The following is a 22643-nucleotide window of genomic DNA, read 5'->3' as shown; positions in this document are numbered from 1 at the left end:
GACACTGCCCAGGCTGGTCTCATCCGCACAGCCGTTCGCCTGACCATCGTGCTCCATGCCGAGCCTGGAGGTGGGGGAGCAGAGAGGGCAGTCCTGAGTCACACCTGGGGAGCCCACCCCTGGGAAGACGAGCAGGTGGGCTGGAGACTCTGCCCTAACCAGGCTTCAGACTGTGCCTTTTGGCCTTAGTTTCCCCACTGTGCAGTGGGGAGAGCCACCCCACTGGATGGAAGCTGAGGTCCCGTTGCCCCTCAATCAGGCTGAGCTCATTCTGCCCTCCAGTCCCCTCCTCAAACCCTCCCTAACGTCCTCACGGTGTCTGAAACCAGCTCAAGCCCCACTCTGGCCCCAGGACACCCTTCCTGGCCCCCCCGCCCAGGGGCTGTCTGCCCACAGCAGGGGCCACCTGCACCATGGTTAACAACTTGCACACCATCCACTGTCTTCCCTCCAAACCTGAGGCCTCGTGTGCAAGGACCAGTTTCATTCTGTTCAGTATGACTTGGCTTACAGCGCCCTCCCTGTGTACCAGCCTCCTTAGCTTCTTCTAGACCTGGCCTTACAGAGCTATGTGTGTGGTACCCACCTGCCATAATGGTAGTTTAAATGTAAAAGTTTGCTCTTTATAGTTAGTGTGCATGCTAAGCTACATCAGTCATGTCTGATTCTTCACGACCCCATGGACTGAAGCCCACCAGGCTCTTCTGCCCATAGGATGCTCCAGGCAAGAATACTAGAGTGGGTTGCTGTGCCTTCCACCAGGGGATCTTCCCAACCCAGGGATCAAACCCACATTGCTTATGTCTCCTGCATTGGCAGGCGTGTTCTTTACCACTAGCACCATCTGGGAAGCCCTTTGTAGTTAGTATGTAACACCGAAGCCCAAAGGTTCTAAATTCTTACACATTCCCAGACGTCTGCATCTGGCCTTGACCACTAGACAGACACGTGGGCCTCTAAACTTGACCTTGTCTCTCTGTAGGCAGCGGCTCTGTGAGTGAAGAGTGCCCCCCACATACAGAAGACAAACTCCGGGCTCTAGAATATGTGGAAGTATTGGCGGCCAGGGCAGGAAGGGCCCTCGGAGACTTCCCCAGTGTCAGCCTCTGTGTTGCAGCTGAGGAAACGAAGGCCCCAGAGAGGAGGTGCCACCCGCTCAGCGAAGGGCAGGGCTGGGGTGAAACCGTGGGGGCAGGCAGATGCGGAGAGGGGCATGGCTGACCGTGGGTGGCAGGCTTGCCCTCGCAGCTGGCCCACTCCTTCCCATGTCCTTCCAGCTGCAAAAAATGGCCCTCACTCTACGCCTTGGCTGGGGACAGGCAAGCTGGGAGCGTGTCCCTCAGCTCTGCCCTGGGGACAGACAAGGCCAGGAGGCGCGGCTGTGACAGGTGTGTGTCACCGCTGAACACTGGATGGTGGATTATTTATTTTCTCCCAGTACATAGTGTCTTGCATGCTTTTGTGTCCCATTCTCCACGGAAGCCCTATTTCTAGAACAGAGCCTGGCATACAACAGGTGTTCAAGAAATACTGGTTGACTGAATGAATGAATACACTCTAAACCAAACCCAGGTCCGAGGATCACGTAAGCCAGCCACCAGCCTGGCCCGAGTCCTGGACCTACATGCACCTGTTTAAGACAGACTCTGGCCAGCACTCCATATGCGAGCAGCAGGGAGGGCCTCGAGGGGTGACTGGACAGAGGCCACCCAGAGAGCACAGTGCTGCCTCTGAGGGGACACTGTCACTGAGCTGCCAAAGGCAGGGCCACGTCTGGTCTCCCACAGCCCTGGGATTTGGGGGCTGGGACCAAGGCAGACCCAGAATTGCTCTCTGGGCCCCGGGGCTCCCTCCCCCTTGGGGCAGCTCCTCTGGCATCTCCCAGGAGCCTGGGATGGGACTCAGAACTGGGACAAAACCTCCCATACCCACAGACTTCCTTGGGGCTCAAGGCACAGCCGGACCCCTCGGGGCTACTTGCCCGGGGCCAGGCGCGTGGGCCACCACAAAGGCTGAGGAGAAGCCGTCTTCGTGGTTGAGGGCACAGCTCCTCAGGGGGTGGCACATGCCGGTGACAGGCGCGTACCCTGCCGGGGACGGGGAGAGAGGGCAGAAAGAGGTCACAGGCAGATGAGGCAGGACACAACGAGGTCTGTGCTAAGCCAGCTACCACAGGCACGTCTGGATCGGGTCAGTGCCAGAGGGTCCCAGGAGGAAGAAGGATTCTTGCAACATCCCGCCCTGTATGTATGCAGCTGCAGTGTGGCACCTGGGCCAAGCTGCCCGCACATCCTTCCCTCCTGGCCTGCGGCTCCCTGTGCCTTCAGCCCCTCCTTTAAACAAGGCAGCGTGCCCAAGCCTGCACACACCCAGCTTCCAAGCTGCAGCCTTCCAGCCAGCCAGTTGGTCAGCTGACAAGCTCCACACATCTGTGCAGTGTGACCCCTGGCAGTGTTAGACACTATGGGGAGAATAGAGGAATCAGGTGCCAGCCCGCACTCCCATCCTACAGCACATCCACACCCGTGAGGAGCAGACAGTTTCGCAGGCAGACCAGGGTCAGGAGGTTACTTAGGGGTGGGCCTGGAGGGCTGGAGTTCCAGGAGCGCAGAGGGATGTGTGGGGATGACTGGGAGGCATCCAGGGAATGGGTCTAACGGAAGGGGTTGAGGGGACCAGAGCATGACTTACGAGGGGCCTAGAGCTGGGGCTGGGGGAGAGGTGAGAGACTCTGGGGAGGTGGGGGTGGACACGTGGAGGGGAAGACATGGGCAGAGTGAAGACACAACTGGGTAGGCTTCAGGAGACACGGGTAGTGCAGGGGGCCAGCACACAGTAGCCATGGTGAGGCCAGCACTGGCTGAGTGGCTTTGTGTGAGAGGCCTATGATCCAGGGGGCTGCGTCCCTGCCTCCCCAGGGCCTGTAATTGGCTGGGAAGGCAGCCTGGGCTGGGGAAGACCTCTGAAGAGGGGGCGATGGCAGAGAACGCTCCCTACCCAGGGCTTTCGGCCAGCCAGGACCAGACAGCTATTCTCTGTCTTCAGAACTGCCAAAACCCTTTCCTGAGATGGTCCTGGGGGTATAGAAGTTTCTGGGGTCCTGCCTGTCCTAGAGGTCCGGATGTGCTCAACAGCACATGCGAGCACATACATGTGTGGGTGTCTGTGTGCACATGTGTCTGGGCAGGAGTACACATTTGTCTGTACATGTGTGTGTCAATCTGTGTGTGTACAAGCTCGCCTTGGGGATTTCAGGGATTCAGACAAGCAGATTTTATGGGTACAGGCTGACCCTCTTCTAGCACCAGGCCAGAAAACACTAAGAAGCCTTCAACTTGGTGCCTGGAGATCCAGTCTGAGTTTCTGCTCTGTCTCCTCTCTGCAGTGGGGCCTGGGCAAACCTTGCTGCCACTCTGGGCCTTGGTTTCCCCTTACGAAAAGCTAGGGGCAGGGGGAGGTGATCCAAGCTTCCTGAGTTTGCACAGGGCACTCAACCAGCCTCTATCACGGACACTGCATGCATCCCTCAGGCCTGTTAGCAGCCTGGGAACAGAGGACGGCAAATATACTACTATTTCCTCCACTCCACAGTCGGGAGAGTTCTGGGGATGAGTGAGCTCAGCTCACTGGGCTGCGGAGTCATGGATCAGCAGAGAGGGCAGGGCCTTCCTTCCAGAAGTCCACACTGGCCCTGTCGCAGGTTCCCCATGGCCAGCTCCTGAAGACGGAATGATTCAGTGTGGGCAGGAGCACCTTGAAGGTCACTGAGACCCTGGAGCAGCCAGGTCCCAGGACGGTGAGCACAGGGCCAGAGCCTGATGCCCAGCCAACTGCAGCTTCAACCAAAGCAGCAGGGACCAGAGCAGGACCCTTCACTCTCCCTGGTCCCTAAGAAACCACTGCAAAGCTTGCCCACCTGTCCAGCCAGGTTCTGCTCCAAAGTCCCAAGGATCTTTTTGTTGAAAAACATTTCTCCAATCCTCCTAGGGTGGCCCCAGAGAGCCTCAGCCCCTGCCCTGCAGCTGCACACACCTGGCCATGGCAAATACAGTACCTTGCATACCTGAGGGTCCGAAGTCCTGCCGAGTGAGGAAGACGACGTGATCATGGTGCTCTGCGTGGCCAGGGTCCTGGCGCTGCTGAGAGTGGGCCCAGCGACACACCTGCTCCAGGCTGCGAGAGGGGTTCCCACGCTCGATCAGGCTCAGTGACTGTGGGCCCAGAGAGCAGGGTGGTTGGTCAGATCCCACAGACCACAACAGGTTCCCATCAGCAGGGGACACCGAGGCCCAAGTGATAGCAGCAGTGCAGGGTCACTGATTTTGGCTGCCCACCCTGCTTCAGGAACGTTCCTGTGCCAAGCCCCGTGTCAGGACCCCTATCTGCTGAGAACTGATGATCTCTAACCCCTCAACAGTCAGGTGCTGTTCTGAGCCTTTCCTCTCTACACTCATTGTCACTTAATTTTCACAGTAGCCTCTAGAGGAAAACTCTTGTTTTCACTCCCACATGGGGGAGAACAAGCAACAGAGCCTGGGGCCCAACCCTCACAGGACTTATCTTGGTCACTGTCATCTCTCTAAGCCCCACTTTCCCCATCGATTCAAGGAGTGGGACCTCCAGGTATAGGGACCAAGGACTGTCCATTTATCTGACTGGAGGGAAATTGTAAGTCCCACTTATCAACACCAGATGCCTCTGCCACTGAGACCTCATGGTCTCTGGGCTCTGATTCTGGAAATAAAATGTTTCCTATACACTGCCTCCCCTTCCCAACACCCTAGCTTGTCTGATGCTCTTGCCTCACACTCCATCTCCCTCCCAATCCTGCCTGCTGACAAAGAGGTTTACCTGTCGGTAGCCAACCATGATCAAGCGGACAAGGGCGATGTTTATGTGGACCCCCAGGGACTCATCGTGGTAAATCTCATCCACCTGCAAGAAGAGATGAGTGTATGGTGTTGGGAAAAGCCAGTGTTCATTAAAGACCCACTGAATACCAGGTACCTGACATGTTATCCTACTTCATCCTGATCATGGCCTTATCCAGCAGGCATTTCCATCCTCAGATGAAGAAACTGAAGCAGAGGGAGGCAAGAGAAGCTGCCCAAGGACACACAGCTAATGAGCTGCAGAGCTGGGATTCAAATCCTGGCTGGCTGTATTCCAACACTGAGCTCTCTCCATAAAGCCAAAGTGGGAAGTGACCTGTTCTCAAACCCAGCAACTCAGACTCTCATCTTTTTATATCTCTGAAGAGGCCTTTCATATATGCCAATCAGCTCAGGTCACTCATCCTCACAGCCCTGTTTACCTTTCCCATGACCCCTGGCATCATCTGTTTGCTCTGTAATACCTGGGCACTCCTCTAGAGCAAATCCAGGGGGAATGTGCTCCAGGGCCTTGGACCAGAAGCTTTAGCAGGACTTGGAGCTCATTAAAAATGCAGTATTGGCCCCACCTCCTGAATCAGAGTCGGAGTTGGAACGAGCGCCCCAGTGATTCTCAGGGGAATCACTGATTCGCAGGCATTGTCAAGTGTGAGGAGAGGAGCAGCGCACTGGATTCCTCCGTTATCCCACAGGCTCAGGGACCTGTGGGGTGGTCCTGGCACAGTTCATCAAAGAACACAGCCCCTGTCCACTCGCCTGTTCAGGAAGTCCTGGAACCATGCCCATGACAGATGGACACCACCTCTGCTTGTCCATCTCCAAGGACAGGCAGCTCACCTGCTCCTAAAGTTGTCCATCTCCTGAGTGGTCCCACTAGACCACTCCAGCTTTTTTGTTTTAAATAACTTTTATTCCTGGATAGAAAATATTTCACTCTAAAAACTTTGAAAAGCAACTGCTGCTGCTAAGTCACTTCAGTCGTGTCCGACTCTGTGCAACCCCACAGACGGCAGCCCACCAGGCTCCCCCGTCCCTGGCATTCTCCAGGCAAGAACACTGGAGTGGGTTGCCATTTCCTTCTCCAATGCATACAAGTGAAAAGTGAAAGTGAAGTTGCCCAATCGTGTCCAACTCTTAGCGACCCCATGGACTGCAGTCTACCAGGCTCCTCCAACTATCACCCCCCCCCAAAAAAAAAAGAAAAGCAAAAAGTCAGAGGTGATCAGAGATGGAATAGTAACATGAAGCTCACCTCCTCCCATGTACATCAAAAATACATCTACATATGGAATGATTCTCACAGAATATCTACAAAACGTTGGCAGAAGACTCCCAACCTCTGAAAGAGCAAGACAGTCTCATGGAACTGGGAAGGACAAAAAAGGAAAAAAAAAAACTGAGGAAGGAAGTAGAACTGGACCTGTGCCCCGTGGAGGAAGCTATTAAAGAGGGGAGTTTCCTGCACCTGGGAAGTCCCTCACCAGCAGGGAAGTCAACTGGGACAGAGGGGAAGCGTTGGAGCCTCGGAGGAGAATGCAGCAACTGGCTTGAAGCAGCTAGAATGGAAAGAAACCTGTACATACGGTCAGTATCATCACTCTGCCCTCCCCAGCCTGAGACACGTGGCCACCAGTGTGGACAGGGGCTGGGTGCAGAAGCTTGGGCTTTGGAGATCGGGCCTGGGGAGGGGACCAGGGTGGGCTATGAGCAAAGGGGCTAGAGTTTGGTGTGACCCCATCTGAGGGTTTATGCAGAGGAGGCCTGGGCTTCCTTAGAGACCAGGTGCCACTGTATGGGCAGTGCACAGGAAGAGGGGCAAAACACCATATAGCCTTTTCCCCTACATGAGCTCGCAGGCGGCAGGACATTACCTACAGGAGCTCCAGGGGTGTGTGTAAGCCGCCATTACTGCTCCCCTTCCCCCTAGACTTCAGGCGCATTCACATGCCTCTACAATCCTCCCCAACACCTTGCCCCAAGCTTTAGGAGCTGTCTCAAGCCACTGCTTTCACCTCTCAGGCTCCAGAAGTGGTCGCAGACTCCCTCTGCTCCCATGGCGTGCTCCAGGGGCACGTGTGAGCCGCACTGCCACAGAGAACCCCATGACCAGCCACCAAAAGCTACATCTGCACATCCCCATCAAGGAGATAATGGCCAGCACACACTGAGGAAAGAGGTGACAGGCATCCCTACTAAAAACAACCCTTGCACCAAAAATATTAAACCCACACAAGCTACACAGGGATGTTCCCACATATAAATGGCCCTCTAAGACCACAGTAGATAATTGTTTCTCCTAAACTCACAGAATAAGAGAAATAGAAGCAAAATGAAGAAGCAGAAGAAACATTCCCAGTTAAGACCAAGATAATTCCCCTGAAAGAACAAACAATGAAAGGTAATAATAACCCTGTGTACGAGACAGCAAAAGAGACACCGATGTATAGATCAGTCTTATGGACTCTGTGGGAGAGGGAGAGGGTGGGGAGATTTGGGAGAATAGCATTGAAACATGTATAATATCATGTATGAAACGAGTCACCAGTCCGGGTTTGATGCATGATACTGGATGCTTGGGGCTGGTGCACTGGGACGACCCAGAGGAAGGGTAGGGGAGGGAGGAGGGAGGAGGGTTCAGGATGGGGAATGCGGGTTTACCTGTGGCAGATTCATTTCGATATTTGGCAAAACTAATACAATATTGTAAAGTTTAAAAATAAAATAAAATTTTAAAAAAAAGAACAAACAATGAAACAGACCTCTTGAATCTAATAGACATTGACTTCAAAAAGGAGATACTGAATGAATTAAGAAAGGCTACTGACAGAAATTCAGTTCAGTTCAGTTCAGTTGCTCAGTCGTGTCTGACTCTTTGCGACCCCATGAATCACAGCACACCAGGCCTCCCTGTCCATCACCAACTCCCGGAGTTCACTCAAACTCACGCCATCAAGTCAGTGATGCCATCCAGCCATCTCATCCTCTGTTGTCCCCTTCTCCTCCTGCCCCCAATCCCTCCCAGCATCAGGGTCTTTTCCAATGAGTCAACTCTTTGTATGAGGTGGCCAAAGTATTGGAGTTTCAGCTTCAGCATCAGTCCTTCCAAAGAAATCCCAGGACTGATCTCCTTTAGGATGGACTGGTTGGATCTCCTTGCAGTCCAAGGGACTCTCAAGAGTCTTCTCCAACACCACAGTTCAAAAGCATGAATGACAGAAATTCAGAGTACTGTAAATAGGAACTAGAAACTATAAAGAGGAACCAAGAAAAATAAAGCTCATTTGCTGAGATGAAAGTGAACTAAAGGCAATGAATAGCAGAATAAACAATGCAGAATAACAAATAAATGAGCTAGAAGACAGAATGATGGAAATCACCCAATAAGGACAGTAGACAGAAAGCAAAATTTTAAAAAAATGAAAGCAATATAAAACAACTATGAGATAAAATAAGACATGCCAACTGATACATAATTGGGATTCTAGAAGGTGAAGAAAGAAAAAAAGGGATTAAAAATGTACTTGAAGAAATTATGGCTAAAAACTTGCAAACCAAAAGACAGAAACATATCCAGGTATAGGAAGCACAGAGGGTCCCAAACAAGGTAAACCCAAACATACCTATACAAAGATATAATAAAAATGGAAAAAGTTAAAGAGAGGAGTCTAAAGGCAGCAAGAGAAAAGCACAGAATTAATTATAAGGGAATCCCCATAAAGCTATCACTTGATTTTTCTACAGAAATATTGCAGACCAGAAGGGAGAGGCAAGATATATGCAAAGTCCTGAAGGGAAAAAAAATCTGCAATCTACCCAACAATATTATTATTTAGAATAGAAGAAGAAAGAAAAAATTTCTCAGATAGGCAAAATCTAAAAGAATATAGCAACACTAAACTTACTCCAAAGGAAATATTAATAAGTCTCCTCTAAATAGAAAAGAAGTAAGAATACACAGGAAAGATGGGACTTCCCTGGTGGTCCAGTTGCTAAGACTCCATGCTCCCAAAGCAGGGAACCTGGGTTCAATCCCTGGCCAGGGAACTAGATCCCACATGCTGCAACTAAGTCCCAGTGCAGCCAAATAAATAAGTAAATAAATATTTTTTTTAAAAAAGAATATACAGGAAAGAGAAAATCACAATTGGAAAGCAAATCACCTAAATAAGACAGTACACAAATTTAAAAAAGAAAAAATTTCTGTGGAAGCAATGATAACCACAATTAACAGCAAAAGGATGACCATGAAGATGTAAAAAAGGTCATCAAAATCATAAAATGTGGGGGAGGAGAGTTAGAAATGTTGATTTTTTTCATTTCTTAGAATGTGTTTAAGCCTGTAAGACTATCAGTCTAAGGCAAGTAAACACAGGATAGAGTTAATATACTCGAAAAAAAGGGTAACCACAAATCAAAAATATGCAATAGAGTCACAAAAACTAAAAGGAAGAGAACATAAGTGTAATACGAAAGAAAATCAACAGTCCACAAAACGAAAAACAAATAAAGGGATAGACAAGAAATATAAAATCAACAGGAAAACAAGATTTAAATGGCAATAAATACATATCTATTCATTCAAATGTCAGTGGACTAAACGCTCCAGTCAAAAAATACAGGCTGACAGACTGGATAAAAAAACAAGCACTACAATATGCTGCCTACAAGAGACCCACTTCAGGGCAAAGGACACACAGAGGTTGAAAGTGAGGGGGTACAAAAAGGTATTTTTTGAAAACAGAAATTAAAAGAAAGTGGGGGTCACAATACTCATATCAGACAAAATAGACTCTAAAGCACAGACTATAAAGAAGGGCAGTATATAATGATAAAAGGATCAACACAAGGAGAGGATCTTACACTTGTCAACATATATGCACTTAATATCCGAGCTCCTAAACGTGTAAAATAAATAGTAACAGACATAAGTGGAAAAAAAGACAAGAATACAAAAATGGTAGACTTTAACACCCCATTCACATCAATGGACAGATCTTCTAGACAAAAAGTCAATAAGACAGCACATATCCTAAATGATACAATAAAACATACTTAATGGATATTTTCAGGATATTACATCCAAAAAAAGCACAGAATACACATTCTTTTCAAGTGCATAGGAACATTCTCTAGGACTGACCACATAAAAGGACACAAAACAAGCCTCAACAAATTTAAGGATATAGAAGTTATCTCAGGCATCTCTTCTGACCACAATGGCAGGAAACCAGAAATCAGTCACAGGAAAAAAGAGAGGAAAAAACAATTACATGGAGACTAAACAACATGCTACTAAAAAAACAATGGGTCAACGATGAAGTCAAGGAGGACATTTTAAAATATCTTGAGACAAAAAACAATGAAAACACAACCATACCAAATCTGTGGGATGCAGCAAAAGCAGTTCTAGATGGAAGTTCACAGTGATATAAGCTTTCCTCAAAAAAATGAGAAAAATCTCAAATAAACAAGCTAATCTACCACTTATAAGAATTAGAAAAAGAAGAACAAACAAAACCTAAAGTCAGAAGAAAGGAGGAGTAATAAAGATCCGAGAGAAAATAAAACAGAGAGAAAGGAAAACAATGAAATCAAGAGGCAATTCTTTGAAAGGGTAAACAAGATTGACAAACCTCTGACCAGGCTCGTCAAGAAGAAAAGAGAGAACTCAGATAAACAAAAAAGAAATGAAAAAGGAAACTAACAACCACTATTGCAGAAAAAAAAAAACAACATATGAGAATACTATGAACAATTATATGTCAACAAATTCAATAACCCAGAAGAAATGGACAAGTATGTAGAAACATACAGCCCACCAAAACTGAATCAAGAAGAAATATATAATTTAAAAAGACCAGTCACTAGAGGTGAAATAGAATTTTAAAACTCTCTACAAACAAAAGCCCAGAACCAGATGGCTTCAAGGCAAATTATACCAAACATTCAAAGAAGAATCTATACTGATCCCTCTCAAACTCTTCCCAAAAAGTTGAGGAGGAGGGAAAACTCCCAAAGACATTCTATGAAGCAACCACCACTATGATACCAAAACCACAAAAGACACCACCAAAAAATAAAATTATGGGCCGGTGTCATTGATGAATATAAATGCAAAAATTCTCAACAAAATATTAATGGGATGAATCCAGCAACATATAAAAAATCATATACTACAACCAAGCAGGATTCATCACCCCAAGTTCACAAGGATGGTTCCATATATACATATTAATCAATGTGATACACCACTTAAACAATAGACAAAAACCACATGATCATCTCAATAAATACAGAAAAAGCACTAGACAAACCACTCATGATAAACATCCTTACCAAAGTGGGTACAGAGGGAATCTCTCTCTACATAGAAAAAACTATTTATGATGAACCCACAGTGAAACGCTGATAGCCTTGCTACTAAAATTTGGAACAAGATAAGGATGCCCACTCTCACCTCTTCCACTCAACATAGTATTGGAAGTCCTATCCACAGTTATAAGACAAGAAAAATAAACAAAAGATATCCAAATTGGAAGGCAAAAGGTAAAACTGTCATTATATGCAGATGACATGATTCTATATACTCTAAAGACTCCACACAAAAGCTATTAAAACTGATAACTGAATCCAGTAAGGTAGCAAGATACAAGATTAACATACAGAAATTGGCTGAGTTTCTTTACATTAATAATTAAATATCAGAAAGGGAATGTAAAAAAAACCCAATAACGTTCAAAATCACACCCCCAAAAATAAAATACTTAGGAATAAATCTGACCAAGGAGGTGAAATAATTATATGCCGAGAACTCTAAATCATTAACAAAGGAGACTGAAGATGATTCAAAGAAATGGAAAGAAGCAAAATGCTCTTGGATTGGAATAATTAATATTGTTAAAATGGCCACACTACCCAATGCAAACTACAGATTCCATGCCATCCTTATTAAACTGCCTATGATGTTTTTCACAGAACTAGAACAAACAATCCAAATTAAACTTACATGGAACCATAAAAGACCTGGAATTGCCAAAGTAATCCTAAAGATAAAGAGCAAAACAGGAGATAAAACCCTCCCAGACATCAGACAACACTATAGATCTACAGTAATCAAAACAGCATGGTATTGGCACAAAAAAGACATACAGATCAGTGGAACAGAATCGAGATCCCAGAAACAAACCCACATACCTACTGTCAATTAATCTTGAACAAAGGAGGGTCCTAATCAAGCTTACAAGCTTTTGCACAGCAAAGTATATTATTAACAAAAAAAAGAAAAGACAACCTACAGAATAGGAGAAAATATTTGTAAACAATGAGATTGACAAAGGCTTAATTTTCAAAATAAACAAACAACTCATACAACAACAAAAAAACATTATCAAAAAAAAATGGGCAGAAGACCTAAACAGACATTTCTCCAAAGAAGAAATACAAATAATACATACATGAAAAGATCTCAACACTGCTAATTATTACAGAAATGCAAATCAAAACTACAACGAGGTACCACCTCACAACAGTCGGAATGCCCATCAATGAAAAGTCTGCAAATAACAAATGGTGGAGAGGATGTGGGGAAAAGGGAGCCCTCCTACACTGTTGGTTGGAATGCAAGTTGGTACAGCCACTATGAAAACAGTATGGAGGTTCTTCAGAAAACTAAAAATAGAAAACCACATGATACAGCGATCATTTCACTCCTGGGCATATATCTGGACAAAACTATAATCCCAAAAGATACATGCACCACACTATGTTCATAGCAACACTAATCGCAACAGCCAAGACATGGAAACAATCTAAATGTCCATCAACAGATGAATGGATAAAGAAGATGTGGTACACACACACACACACACAGAGGAATGCTACTCAGCCACTGAAAATGAAATAATGCCATGTGCAGCAACATGGATGGATCTGGAGATTATCACTTTAAATTAAGTCAGACAAAGACAAATACCATATGATATCACTTACATGTGGCGTCTAAAATATAACACAAATGAACTCATCTACGAAACAGAAACAGACTCAGACTTAGAGAACAGATTTGTGGTTGCCAAGGGGGAGGGGGTTGGGGGAGGGACGGAGTAGGAGGTTGGTGTTAGTAGATATACGCTATTATATATGGAATGATGGACAAGATCCTATGGTACAGCACAGAGAACTATATTCAATATCCTATGATAAATCATAATAGAAAAGAATATTTTAAAAAAGAATGTATATATATATGTGTGTGTGTGTGTGTAACTGAACCACTTTGCCATACAGCAGAAATATAACACTGTAAATCAACTATTCTTCAATTAAAAAAAGAAGCTCCCAAGTTAGAAAAAATAAGAAAAAAATACCTAAGTCTCCCATTAGTATCAACCAGATATATACTAAGTACCATTAACACAGCTTCCTGCCACACACATGTATGCATGTGTCATTTTACAAAATTAGAATAATACTGAATATACTTCTTGCAAATTTCCTTATTTCATGAAACATCATTCTGTGGATTTAAAGCATCACCTCTAATGCCTACATGTGATGAGCATGTAACTACTCCCCTAGGAGAAGTGGCTTATCCAGGAGGAGAAATGATATGTTCACTGAGTCAGTGTCAGTACCCAGCAGTGCAGCTACCAGGAGTCAGAGTCCTGGGTTTCATCCCCAGCACTGCCCCTTAGCAGCTGGGTGGCTTGGGGCATGTCAGGTGACTCCTTCAGTTCAGTTCAGTCGCTCAGTCATGTCCAACTCTTTGCAACCCCATGAATTGCAGCACGCCAGGCCTCCCTGTCCATCACCATCTCCCGGAGTTCACTCAAACTCATGTCCACTGAGTCGGTGATGCCATCAGACATCTCATCCTCTGTCTTCCCCTTCTCCTCCTGCCCCCAATCCCTCCCAGCAGCAGGGTCTTTTCCGATGAGTCAACTCTTCGCATGAGGTGGCCAAAGTACTGGAGTTTCAGCTTTAACATCAGTCCTTCCAGTGAACATCCAGGACTGATTTCCTTTAGGATGGACTGGTTGGACCTCCTTGCAGTCCAAGGAACTATAAGAGTCTTCTCCAACACCACAGTTCAAAAGCATCAATTCTTCAGCGCTCAGCTTTCTTCACAGTCCAACTCTCACATCCATACATGACCACTGGAAAAACCATAGCCTTGACTAGACGGACCTTTGTTGGCAAAGTAAGAATCTCTGTTCCTGTAGAATGGGGACCATAATATTAGGCTGTCATGGGGCTGGCATGTGGATGCTCATGCCAACTCAATATCTGGGGATGATGAGTGAGCACCACAGGCAGGGAGGCCCATGGGTATGGTCAGTGATGGAGCAGAAGTGGAACCCAGCCTCTGAGTCTTGCCAGCATGGCGTCCTGGGAGTGAGGATGGAGATTTGTGCATGACCCTGTTCTCACCACTTTCCCCCGCCATGCCCTTCAGCTCATGAGCAAAGGAACCAGCCTACAATCCACAAAGGGATTGCTGTCCAGCAGATGGAGGAGGAACGGCATGGCCAACCCCTCACATGCGAGTTCCTTGGGGATGGGAAGGTGGGGACAGGGACCAGAGATCTGTTCCTGTGCTGATGCACCCCTCCTTGTCCTCCTCACAAGGACAGAGCCTGTGAGCACAGAGCTGCAGCAGCAGAAGCCCGGGCACCATGGAGCCCCAGCCCACTCTCCCAACCATAAGAGGTGCCAGCATCAGGCTTCCCCCTTGCCTGGCACCCATGTCTGGACCCAGTTAGGACCAGAGACCAGTGCCTGCTGCGGGACAGCAGGCCCCCCAATCCCCAGCACACATAACAGTGGACAGTGCGATGGGCGGGGGGACCTCCCTCCACCCTCCTCCCCTCTCTGGCAGGAGCAGAGACATCATGGGAGCCAAGTGCTCAAATGCATAAACGGATGACATCCTTCTCCACTGCTTGCCCATGACTCATCCTAGGAGACCATGAACATGTATTCTACCTCACAGGATTTCAACCTGAGGACTCTGACGACTCACTGAAATGATATTCAAGCAGCAATAGGATGACACAAAGAACCCCAGCATCTCAGCCCCTGCAACACCCTACAGGGCCTTCCCACCACACAAGGGCATGGCTGGTGTCTCAGACCCCACTGATGTGCGCTGTAAGAGTGCAACCACGGATGGGGTGATAAGCAATGCACGCTCCACACAGCCATCTCTGGGCACCTTGTATACACATGTAAATCCACCAGTGACCCCAGGACAGGGAGAGCGCAACTAAGATCCCACAAGCTTTGTGGTAACATGGCCAAAGGAAAAAAAAACTAGAGTACCCAGGCCACTGCCTTCCTGCTCCCCCTCTCTCCAAAGTGGACCAGGCAGAGTGCTGCCAGAATCCTTCCACGTGACTCATTTGTGTCCCTCATTCAACATGCCAACCTCGCCAATCAAAGGCTGCAGTGAGCCCTGCTCTAACACTGCATCTCCAGGCTGGCAAGCTGGGAGAGAGGGGGCTGCTGTTCTCTGTGCAGGATGGAGAATCAGAGCCAAGTGTTTGATACAGGTGGGAGGTTGAATGGCCCTTCCTGACACAAAGTCCCAGTCCCAGGTCACTGTCCTAAATGCAAATGCAGAGCAAGTAGGAAGGGACATGCCATCTGGAGAGACCCCTCGGTGCTCTGGAATAATCTGGACACTAAAGGGACAGACAGGTGTACCAAGCCCTTGGTGCAGATCCCTCATGCTCCACCCCAGGGGTCAGGAGAGAGGAAGACAGTGAGTGTGGGAAGAAGATCCTTGACTGAGAAGGTCATCAACTCTTCACAGGAGATGGGCAGAGGCTTGATGTAGGGGTAGGGGAGTCAGGAACTACATGAAGCCACCATGACAGCCCCGAAGTTATTGGCAATCAAGGTAACTGAGGCCCCCTCCACATGACGGGGAGCTTCTTCCTAGCCCGTCAAGGCACTCTTGGCCCTTAGAAAGTTCCCCATGCCATGAGACCCATTCAGTCTTCCTGTGCACCTCCCCCACTGGCCTCAAGTCTCCCTCTTGAGCGCATCGGCTCCACTCCTGGGGACAGACAGTGACCACAGTCTCTCAGGAATTTGCCTCCAAGCTCACATCAGTCAAAGAGAATGTCTTACAGGCAGCAAGAGAGAAAGAAGACAAGCCACAAACTAAGGAAGGACCACTGTGTTGGGAGTAGGTTTTCAACAGTAACAAGGGAGACCCTGAAGAAACACCATCAAAGCACCAAGAAACCATCAACCTAGGATCCTGGACCCAGCAAACCATCTTCTAAGAACCATGATGAAATGAAGACATTAGCAAGTACAAGAAAACACACAGGCACATGGACCCCACTAAAGGATCCATAGGAAAGGAAGATGGAAAATGAACTCTGTCTCCGAAGACAGCCTAAGTACAAGACTGGATGAAGAGTTTTGAGGCTGTGATAGGCGCATGGTTCAGCAATGAGAGACAGTCTGATCTTTTCTTAGATTAAATAAGGATAATGAAAAGAAAGCAGCTAAATTTTCTCTCTTATTCCCCCCTCCGAAAGTAGGGTTGGCCTTGCCATTTTAGGTCCCCCAGTCCGACTGTCTCTGGGGCTCTGGCTCATGTATACACATCCCTCTTGGCCCTTGAGTGGGACCTCAGTGACTTTGATTCAGCTGTAGCTATGCTGACACTCTGCACAGGACAAGGAGGTGGCTGGACATGACTGCCATGCTCAGCAGAACTGCAGAGGCTGCCAGGCACATGGGTTCCACCCACAGCCCTGAGCTGGTGCTGGAGCCCCAGAGAGAGGGTGAGGCTGCCTGAGTGGCCCAGGACCCCAGCCTTCTGGCACACACACAGGGTTGCTCCCCAACAGGCTCTGGCCTGGCTGTGCACTCAAGGCCTGGCTCTGTCAGCCTCTGCCCCTCACGACTACTTCTCAAATGCCAGAGGTGAGGCCAACAAGCCAGCTCAGGGGAGATCAGGAATTGCTTCCCGTGGTTGTACACACAAGCATGATTGCTCCAAGACACACCCATGGAGCAGAAAAGAACACTGTGTCTGGTCTCCCTGCTCCCCGCACCTCGGCCAAATTCAAGGTCATCTGCTAAGACCCCCTCAGTTTAGAGTTCTACATAACATACTGGTCTGGGATGGCTATTGGTTGTGTACGAGAAAAACAAGGAAAGGTCAAGACTCTTTTTAATCAAGGGGAGACAAAACCACTGGTCACTCAACACATACAATGCATCAGGCATCATGCTGAGGGCACTCTTCCAGAGGCAGGAATTATTCTTGTTTCACACATGAGAAATCCAAGGCTCTGAGAGGTTAAGTAAGTAACTTGCCCAAGGTCACCCAGCTAGAAAGTGGGAGGGCCGGGATCAAATCTTTGTGGCTATTAGCCACTATACACAGCGGCTATCCAGAACCAGTTTCAGTGGCAGGCTGGCTGGGGTGGTGGTAAAGATGAAGGGAGGGGTTTTCTATGTCCAGTGAACAGTCACACAATCCAGTGAACAGTCAGGGTTTGTTGTAAAAACCCTTTCTCTGCTCTCCTGTAACCCTGCATGGCCAGGCCTCCCAAGGGCCTTGTGGTCAAGCCCAGGGAGTAGGAAGAAGGGAAGGAGGGTCTACTGGGTGGGAGCTCTGCCCGAAGGCAGGCTCAGACTCAGGGTGCCTGCAGCAGAAATGCCCAAGTTTCAGCCCACGGTTGGATGGGGAGAGCTAAGCCCTGGGGAGCCCATGTGAGTAGGCCTTCCCTTCTGCATCAAGCTGGCAGCTGGCAGCCTTTCCTTCTGGACCAAGCTAAGATGGGCTTCTCCTCCTTCCTTCCAGCAGAGATGGTTCCTGGCAAACCCCAAGGGGGCCAACCTCACTCCTAGGGACCATTGCTTCTGAGGGGTTACAGAGCACAGTGTCTACCTACTGCTTGGCTGCTAGGTCCAGCAGGGCTCTACAGGGAGGGGCAATGTGGAAAAAGCCCATCCCTGGGATCTCAGGACTGCCCTGTGCTCAAACAGAAGAGGGCACACACTGCCACCCAAGGGCTGACACAGCCCACAGTTCCCAGCATCATCTCTGCAAACCCTCCCAGCAACCTGCCTGGAAAGAAGTCATAATCCTTCTTTCCTTTTAAATCAATATACTTCAAATTTTAGAATAGCTTCAAATTTTCAGAAAAGCAGCATGGAGAGTGCAGAGCTAACTGTGATTAATATCTGCCATGACTATGATACATTTGTCACCATGCACGAACCAATACTGACATACTCTGTGTGTGTGTGATAGTCGTTCAGTCGTGTCCAACTCTTTGTGACCCCATGGACTGTAGCCCACCAGGCTCCTCTGTCCATGGGATTTCCCAGGCAAGAATACTGGAGTGGGTTGCCATTCCCTTCTCCAGTGGATCTTCCTAACCCAGGGATCGAACCCAGGTCTCCTACATTGCAGGTAGATTCTTTACTGCCTGAGCTACCAGGGAATTACTTACTAACATCCGTATTTTTTCCAATTTTCCTAATATATGGGTGTTGTCCCTTTTTTGGGCTCCAGGATCCCATCCAGGTCAGCACATTGCATTTAGTCATTTTATCTCCTTCTCGGATGGCAAGGAGATCAAACAAGTCAATCCTAAAGGAAACCAACCCTGAATATTCATTGGAAGGACTGATGCTGAAGCTGAAGCTCCAATACTTTGGCCACCAGATGGGAAGAGTCAACTCATTGGAAAAGACCCTGATGCTGGGAAAGATTGAAGGCAGGAGGAGAAGAGGATGACAGAGGACAAGATGGTTGGATGGCATCACCAACTCAACAGACATGAGTTTGAGCAAACTCTGGGAGATGGTGACGGACAGGGAAACCTGGTGTGCTGCAGTCCATGGGGTGGCAGAGTTGGACACAATTTGGCCACTGAACAACAACAATTAACATCTCCTTTGGCTGCTCCAGGCTGTTTCTCCTTTCTGATGTCCCTCAGACTTTCCTGATTTTTGATGGCCTAAATGGTTTCTAGGAATATTGGTTAACTATTTTGCAGCCGCTCCTTCAATTTGGGTATGTCTGATGTTCTCTTCATGGTTAGACTGAGGATATGGATTCAGGGAAGAAGACCACAGAGGTGAGCACCCTCATCACATTATGTCACAAGTACAGGCTGTGGGACTTGCCTGGTGGTCCAGGGGTTGAGACTCTGTGCTTCCGCTGCGGGGGGCATGGGTTTGGTCTTGGTCGGGGAACTAAGATACCACGTGCCACGTGGCATGGCAAAAAAAGAATGAGTACTACAAACACAACATCACTGTTGATGTGGACCTTGACCATCTGCAGAGAAGCTGCTTGCCAGCTCTGCAGAGTCACTACCTGCCCTGCCACTCAGTCCGGCTTCCATACTCTGCTCTTCAGAAAGAAATCACTATGCACCGTCCACACCTGAGGAGCAGGGAGTTAAAACCCAACTCCTCGAGGGCAGAGGATCTACATCAGTGATTTGAAATTCCTCTGCAGATATTTGTTTCTTCTTCTCCATTTATTTATGTATTCAATCATTCATTTATCAGTATGGACTTGTGGATATTTATTTTATACTCTGGGTTATAATTCAACACCTCATTGCTTATTTTATTGCTGGAACTGTCCCAGCTTTAGCCATCAGGAGCTCTTTCACTTGGCTCCTGTCCTTTTAATACATACCCATCATTTTTGACTTGGGGGTCTTGAGGGGTACTTCCTTACTTTCTGGTATTACAAGATGCTCATCTTGGGTAATCTCTGCCCTAATTCTAGAGTCAGCCATTCCTCCAAGGAGCTCCAAGGAAAAAGGTATGCTATCCATGTTCTCATGGCCAGAAAAGCAAGCCCAAAGTGACGGAGGCACTTATCTATGGGCAGCAACCGTAGACAACACACAACTGTAGCAACGACAGTTGAAATTCAAGGCCAGCCCCCGCTCATGTGCCTACCCGGGCCCCCCAGTGCCTCTGAACCCGAAGCAAGCAGCATTGCTTAAAGGCAGAGGAATAGCAACAGTAACACTTCTGGCTCTTTCTCAATCTGGGCCCTGGGGCCAGCTCTACTGTCCCTCAAGCTCTAACCTTTCTAGCAAAAGGGCATGTGGTAACTGCAGACGAGGCGCTTCAATGCATGCTGCATCTCATGAGGCTAGGATGCTTGTCCTCCCTGTTTACGGCTGTAGAAGGCCAAACGGCAGTTCTGGTGTATTGCTACTGCCTGTTCTAGCAAGTCTCTTGTTATTCCTGGTGGTTTCATAGGCTACTGCAATCCATCAACATTTCAGATAATGAACTGTTCAGGGACTATCTGAGGAAGGTATATGAACCATAGTTGTCTGAAAACTTGCATTGCCACCTTCTGGTAGGATCAAGAAAACACCATGTGGATTCATCCCTGGGCTTTCTATTTTGTTCCATTGATCTGTATTTCTGTCTTTGTGCCAGTACCATACTGTCTTGATGACTGTGGCTTTGTAGTAGAGCCTAAAGTCAGGCAGGTTGATTCCTCCAGTTCCATTCTTCTTTCTCAAGATTGCTTTGGCTTTTCGAGGTTTTTTGTATATCCATACAAATTGTGAGATTATTTGTTCTAGTTCTATGAAAAATACTGTTGGTAGCTTGATAGGGATTGCATTGAATCTATAGATTGCTTTGGGTAATATATTCATTTTCACTACATTGAATCTTCCAATCCATGAGCATGGTATATTTCTCCATCTATTTGTGTCATCTCTGATTTCTTTTATCAGTATCTTATAGTTTTCTATATACAGATCTTTTGTTTCTTTCAGTTCAGTTCAGTTCAGTCACTCAGTCATGTGCGACTCTTTGCGACCCCATGAATCACAGCACGCCAGGCCTCCCTGTCCATCACCATCTCCAGGAGTTCACTCAACCTCATGTCCATCGAGTCGGTGATGCCATCCAGCCATCTCATCCTCTGTCATCCCCTTCTCCTCCTGCTCCCAATCCCTCCCAGCATCAGAGTCTTTTCCAATGAGTCAACTCTTCGCATGAGGTGGCCAAAGTACTGGAGTTTCAGCTTTAGCATCAGTCCTTCCAAAGAACACCCAGGACTGATCTCCTTTAGAATGGACTGGTTGGATCTCCTTGCAGTCCAAGGGACTTTCAAGAGTCTTCTCCAACACCACAGTTCAAAAGCATCAATTCTTCGGCACTCAGCTTTCTTCACAGTCCAATTCTCGCATCCACACATGACCACTGGAAAAACCATAGCCTTGACTAGATGGACCTTTGTTGGCAAAGTAATGTCTCTGCTTTTCAATATGCTATCTAGGTTGGTCATAACTTTTCTTCCAAGGAGTAAGTGTCTTTTATGCAATCACCATCTGCAGTGATTTTGTAGCCCAAAAAGATAAAGTCTGACACTTTCCACTGTTTCCCCATCTATTTATTCCTAAGTATTTTATTCTTTTCATTGCAATGGTGAATGGAATTGTTTCCTTAATTTCTGTTTTCTCATTGTTAGTGTATAGGAATGCAAAGGATTTCTGTGTGTTAATTTTATATACTGCAACTTTACTATATTCATTGATCAGCTCTAGTAATTTTCTGGTGGTATCTTTAGGGTTTTCTATGTAGAGGATCATGTAATCTGCAAACAGTGAGAGTTTTACTTCTTTTCAATCTGGATTCCTTTTATTTCTTTTTCTTCTCTAATTGCTGTGGCCAAAACTTCCAAAACTATGTTGAATAGTAGTGGTGAGAGTGGGTACCCTTGTCTTGTTCCTGACTTTAGGGGAAATGCTTTCAATTTTTCACCACTGAGGATAATGTTTACTGTGGGTTTATCATATATGGCTTTTATTATGTTGAGGTATGTTCCTTCTATTCCTGCTTTCTGGAGAGTTTTTATCATAAATGGATGTTGAATTTTGTCAAAGGCTTTCTCTGCATCTATTGAGATAATCATATGGTTTTTATCTTTCAATTTGTTAATGTGGTGTATCACATGGATTGATTTGCGAATATTGAAGAATCCTTGCATCCCTGGGATAAAGCCCACTTGGTCATGATGTATGATCTTTTTAATGTGCTGTTGGATTCTGTTTTCTAGAATTTTGTTGAGGATTTTTACATCTATGTTCATCAGTGATATTGCCCTAGAGTTTTCTCTTTTTGTAGCATCTTTGTCTGGTTTTGGTATTAGGGTGATGGTGGCCTCATAGAATGAGTTTGGCAATTTACCTTCCTCTGCAATTTTCTGGAAGTTTGAGTAGGATAGGTGTTAGCTCTTCTCTAAGTTTTTGGTAGAATTCACCTGTGAAGCCAGATAAATCCACGCAACTATAGACACCTTATCTTTGACAAAGGAGGCAAGAAAATACAATGGAGAAAAACAATCTCTTTAACAAGTGGTGCTGGAAAAACTGGTCAACCACTTGTAAAAGAATGAAACTAGAACACTTTCTAACACCATACACAAAATAAACTCAAAATGGATTAAAGATCTAAATGTAAAACCAGAAATTATAAAACTCCTAGAGGAAAACATAGGTCCATTGTATATTCTTGCCTCCTTTGTCAAAGATAAGGTGTCCATATGTGCGTGGATTTATCTCAGGGCTTTCTATTTTGTTCCATTGATCTATATTTCTGTCTTTGTGCCAGTACCATACTGTCTTGATGACTGTGGCTTTGTAGTAGAGCCTGAAGTCAGGCAGGTTGATTCCTCCAGTTCCATTCTTCTTTCTCAAGATAGCTTTGGCTATTCGAGGTTTTTTG

At 46.8% G+C, this 22643-nt stretch overlaps 1 protein-coding gene across 1 annotated transcript in view; it reads right to left on the bottom strand.

Moving 5' to 3' along the window:
- The window catches only part of ADAMTS14 (ADAM metallopeptidase with thrombospondin type 1 motif, 14), a 99616-nt gene that overhangs the window by 30326 nt on the left and 46647 nt on the right, over positions 1-22643 (bottom strand). The window contains exons 5-9 of the mRNA XM_010852395.1: positions 4852-4935; positions 4064-4211; positions 1978-2087; positions 1569-1630; positions 6-64 (exon numbers count right to left, since the gene is read on the bottom strand). Coding sequence (XP_010850697.1) covers positions 6-64; positions 1569-1630; positions 1978-2087; positions 4064-4211; positions 4852-4935 — 463 coding nt within the window. The remainder of the gene's footprint in view (positions 1-5; positions 65-1568; positions 1631-1977; positions 2088-4063; positions 4212-4851; positions 4936-22643) is intronic.

This window comes from Bison bison, unplaced genomic scaffold (genome assembly GCF_000754665.1).
Source record: "Bison bison bison isolate TAMUID 2011002044 unplaced genomic scaffold, Bison_UMD1.0 scf7180017864309, whole genome shotgun sequence".
NCBI lineage: Eukaryota > Metazoa > Chordata > Mammalia > Artiodactyla > Bovidae > Bison > Bison bison.
The sequence above is the reverse complement of the archived record's forward strand: the minus strand, read 5'-3'. Positions and strand labels throughout refer to the sequence as shown.